The 3,935-nt window shown below is 60.4% G+C and overlaps 1 protein-coding gene across 1 annotated transcript in view; it reads right to left on the bottom strand.

The window, feature by feature from the left end:
- Positions 1-578: 578 nt before the first annotated feature.
- Positions 579-3,935, bottom strand: part of LOC103252448 (protein crumbs homolog 2) — a 28,085-nt gene continuing 24,728 nt past the window's right edge. The window contains exons 15-18 of the mRNA XM_021709109.1: positions 3,506-3,540; positions 3,308-3,412; positions 2,412-2,538; positions 579-1,046 (exon numbers count right to left, since the gene is read on the bottom strand). Of these exons, the coding sequence (XP_021564784.1) occupies positions 822-1,046; positions 2,412-2,538; positions 3,308-3,412; positions 3,506-3,540 (492 nt within the window). The 3' untranslated portion in view covers positions 579-821. The remainder of the gene's footprint in view (positions 1,047-2,411; positions 2,539-3,307; positions 3,413-3,505; positions 3,541-3,935) is intronic.

The raw sequence follows: 3,935 nt of genomic DNA, 5'->3' as shown, positions 1-3,935 counted from the left end.
GGCAGGGTGCCTCCCCCACTCCCATTCGACAGACGACCACCGCGTGGTGGGAAGCTCGGGGCAGTCTGTCCTCTGCTCCTGTGGGCCTGTCCTGGACAGACATGGGTGGCAGACGGTGGTTCCCTTGTGTGACTGACTCTGGCTCCAGGCAGAAACAGTTCTGCCTGAAGGAGCATTTGTTCTGGAAGCCCGGAGCCTACTTGGCCTCCACTAATGGCCTCCCCTGACTTCCAGCTGCCTCCAGGGCAGGGGCAACCCCTAGAGGTAGCAACCGCAGGGTCTGGAACCTCTGTACTTGGCAGGCCCTGGCCTGGTCTCCTGGAGAACGTGCAGCCTTGGGCTGCCCCCGCCCCAGGGTTGTCAAGGTCAATCTCATGGTGTAGCCATTTCCTCCTGGGATCAGCTGCAACCACCACACAGTTACCGATGCACACAGCAAAAGCAGCGGACACGCCCGCGGGCCCCTCAGGACACTCACACTGGAATCTGCAGGCTAACACGGCTCTAGGTACACGCACGCACACTCACACTTCTGAACACACCATGTGCAGCCATGCGTGTCCTCCCACGCACAGCCATACACTCGCCAAGGCAGAACCCAGAACCCAGTAGGTCAGATGGAGAAGTCCACGACCACGCCAGGCCCTTCCCTTTCCCTGAGTTGCTCCCCTTTTCCTCAGTCCATGACGGGGCAGAGGCAGGGGAGGCCAGCCACAGGAACACTTCGCCAGTGGCATCCCGGCCCTGGAAGCAGCCTCCTTGGGTCTCCAGATGGAAACAGCCCAGGGCCTCCAGGTGCTGGCACCAGCAGCCAGCTTGCCCTAGATGAGTCTCTCCTCGGGAGGCACCTTGAGGACACTGTCCATCTCCAGCCGGGCCCCAGCCACCTCCTGCTGGCTGGGGCTGTAGGTGCCCTCTGACTGGCGGCGCTTTCTGGCTGCCAGGATCCCTGAGAGGAGGCCCAGGAGGAGGAGGAGGAGGCAGGCACAGGCTGCAGGCACAGCCACCTCCAGCAGCGGAAACGGCAGCGGTAGGGCCTGGCCCTTCTGCAAGAGATGCAGCAATGAAACCTAAGATCACAGTGAAGGGGATCCCCTCAGGACCCTCAGCAGAAAGGAGAAAGGGGGGCCACAAAGGACCTGCTCAGGGAGCATCGGAACTGGAAGCACGCTCCCCTGGGAGGTGAGGAGAGACCCAGCCTCAGGAGTGTGCAAACGGGTGCCAGGTGAGTCCTGTACCACACAGGGGTTATGGCTAGAGAGACAGAAACAGGCATGTATTGAATGCCCAGTACAAGCTCAGCACTGTGTGTGGGGCTTCATGGACCCCACAACAGTCTGGTGCAGCAGAGCGGGGCAAGCTCAGCCCTGCAGATGGCAGGTCAGATCCACCAGGGCCTGCCTGCCTGCCCTGGGGGCTGCTCCAACAGCTTGTCCCTGGGAGGCTCAGACTGGGCTTTGGGGGCCCAGCAAGCTGCCTCACTGTCTCGTCACAGATTCTCAGGGCACCAGAATCATGGCATTCTAGAATTCCAGAGCTGCAGGGTCTCAGACTTCCCAGCCCTCCCTCTGTGCCTCAGCCGGCTATGACCTGGGTCCCAAGCCTCAGCACCCAGCCCTGGAGGTGGAGTCCCAGAGCTGACAGGGTCTGTCCCAGTCCTGAGGGGGCCCTCGCCAGCCTCACCCCTGGCACTTCTGGAGGAGTTGTAAAGCCATTTCCTCCCCTGCCTGGAGAGGGATGGGGGTGGTGAGCCAGAGGTGGTAAAGTTCAACTTGAAAGGAAACATTCCCCAGAAGCAGAGGGGATTTGTGGTTTATGACCCAGGCTGCCAGAAGCCTGTGGAGATCAAGGCTGCTCCCCAGACGTCCCTTCCCGAGGGCCCTCCCACCAGCACCCACTGCTTCTCCCTGCCCCACGAGGCCTGCTCCACCCTTTTATGGGGAGGTGTGAGAGGGAGGCCCACGGTCCCAGCGCTGGCCAGCCCCCATCTATCCGGGTCTCTCCTCAGGGGGCCTGGGACTGCCTTCACAGTGGCCAAGCCTGGGCGGGCTCAGAAACCCCTGGAGATTACAGGCTCTTGGATTTGTGAACCTAAATCCCAGAACTCCAAGATCCTTCAGGCCCTGAATCCTGGTCCCAGATCAGCCCAACTGTCCCCACTGCCACCCCTGGGCGCTGTTGGGAAGCCCTGGCCAGGAGCCTCACGCTCTTGCTGATAACGGTACGGCCCCAAAGTATTCCTAGGGTGAAAACACTCCTGAGTAGGGGCGTGCAAGGGCCCTGCCACTCCCCACCCGAACAGAGCTGGTCTAGGAACAGCCTTGTGGTGTGGCACCCCTCCCCCACCCCCACACCATCCCACTGAGGTCCCAGCAGGCCTCTGTCAGTCCCAGGCCCCCGGCCTCACTCACCACCACTTCGCAGAACTTGCCAGAGAATCTGGCGCTGCAGATACACTCAGACACCCCTCCAGCTGCCCGGCAGGTGCCCCCATTCAAGCAGGGGTTGACCTCACAGGGAAAGGTGGGGATCCGACACCTGGGGAGGAAGGAGGCCAAGAAAGCTGCTCCCCTCGCGCCTCTTTTGCCCCCTCAGCTGCCCCCGCGCCCCAACGCCCCCACCCCCAAATAAGCATCAGAGTTCAGCCATTCACTGACCCCATGCCCTGTTCCTGCCTGGTTGGACCCTGCCACATGGCCAAAGCTGAATATAATCTACATGCCTGCCACCCCCTTCATCCCAGCATTTGTAACCGAGAATGACTCTCATTCCATTATGGTGACGGGGAGCTTGTGTCAAGGTAGGTAACCTAGGGAGGCTGACACCACCATCTGGAGGGCCCAGGATCAGCACTTTTACAGTCTCCGCAGCGGGGCCTGACACAGGTGGGCTGAGGACTGCGCCATTGGGAACACAACCAGGCAACCAGTGCCTAGCAGGGGCCAGCATAACAGATAGTGGTCTTAGAAGTCCCGAAGAAATCAAAAAATTAACTGGGTGTGGTGGTGCATGCCTGTAGTTCCAGCTACTTGGAAGGCTGAGGTGGAAGGATCACCGGAGCCCAGCAGGTGGAGGCTGCGGTGGCCGGGAGTGTGCCCCTGCACTTCAGCCTGAGTGATGGAGTGAGACTCCAACTAAAAAAAAAAAAGAAGTCCCTGAGGGAAGGACTCAAGTGAGAACTATGGACTGCCAAGCTGTGAGGCCAGTGAGGAATAAGCAGGTGAGTGAAGCCTCCCTGCTCCTGCCCTGGAAGAACAGCTCTCCACACTCACCAGAACCCCTGCAGCTCCCAGCCCCCCAGACTCACCTCTGGCCAGCAAAGTCCTCTTGGCAGCTGCAGTTGGCACCCCTAGGCCCACCCTCACATGGGCAGGTGACGTTCAGGCTGCATTCCTCAGGCAGGACAAGCAACCTGGGGAGAGAGCAGGGGCTGGAGCAGACAGGACTCCTGGGACCTGGCCCCACGCTGTAAACCCCTGCTTTGTCTGTGGGATTCAGGGCCCACCCTTTGTAGTTCTCACATCTGTCATGGGAGCCAGTCTGAGGTGGGAGAGAAGGAACACAGGTCTGTCCCGAGTCTCAGAGACTTCTGAGAAGCTGACAAAGTGTAAGGACTCTCCTGGAACAAAGGTAACTCCCAGACAAGACCTGGGAGGGGGAGGCAGGCCAGACAACTGTGCCTTCAAAGGCTAGGCTCCAAAGGGCGTGGGGAGACAAAACAGGGTAGCGGCGAAGACTGACCACCTCCTCTGCCCTGACCCACGGGACTAACGCGGGGCGGGGTGAGAGGGGACACCTCTGTGCGGGTGGCCCCGCTGCAGAGCCTCAGAGGACCTTCAAGACTAGCTCTGGGTCTCCCGACCTGCACCTCCAGACGACAGTGCTGTTTACCTGAATTCAGGTCTATCGGGGCGTGTTTTGATCTGTGTGTTTTA

The sequence above is a fragment of the Carlito syrichta genome, unplaced genomic scaffold (assembly GCF_000164805.1).
Source record: "Carlito syrichta isolate Samal-C Ts95f unplaced genomic scaffold, Tarsius_syrichta-2.0.1 Scaffold158891, whole genome shotgun sequence".
Taxonomy (NCBI): Eukaryota; Metazoa; Chordata; class Mammalia; order Primates; family Tarsiidae; genus Carlito; species Carlito syrichta.
The sequence above is the reverse complement of the archived record's forward strand: the minus strand, read 5'-3'. Positions and strand labels throughout refer to the sequence as shown.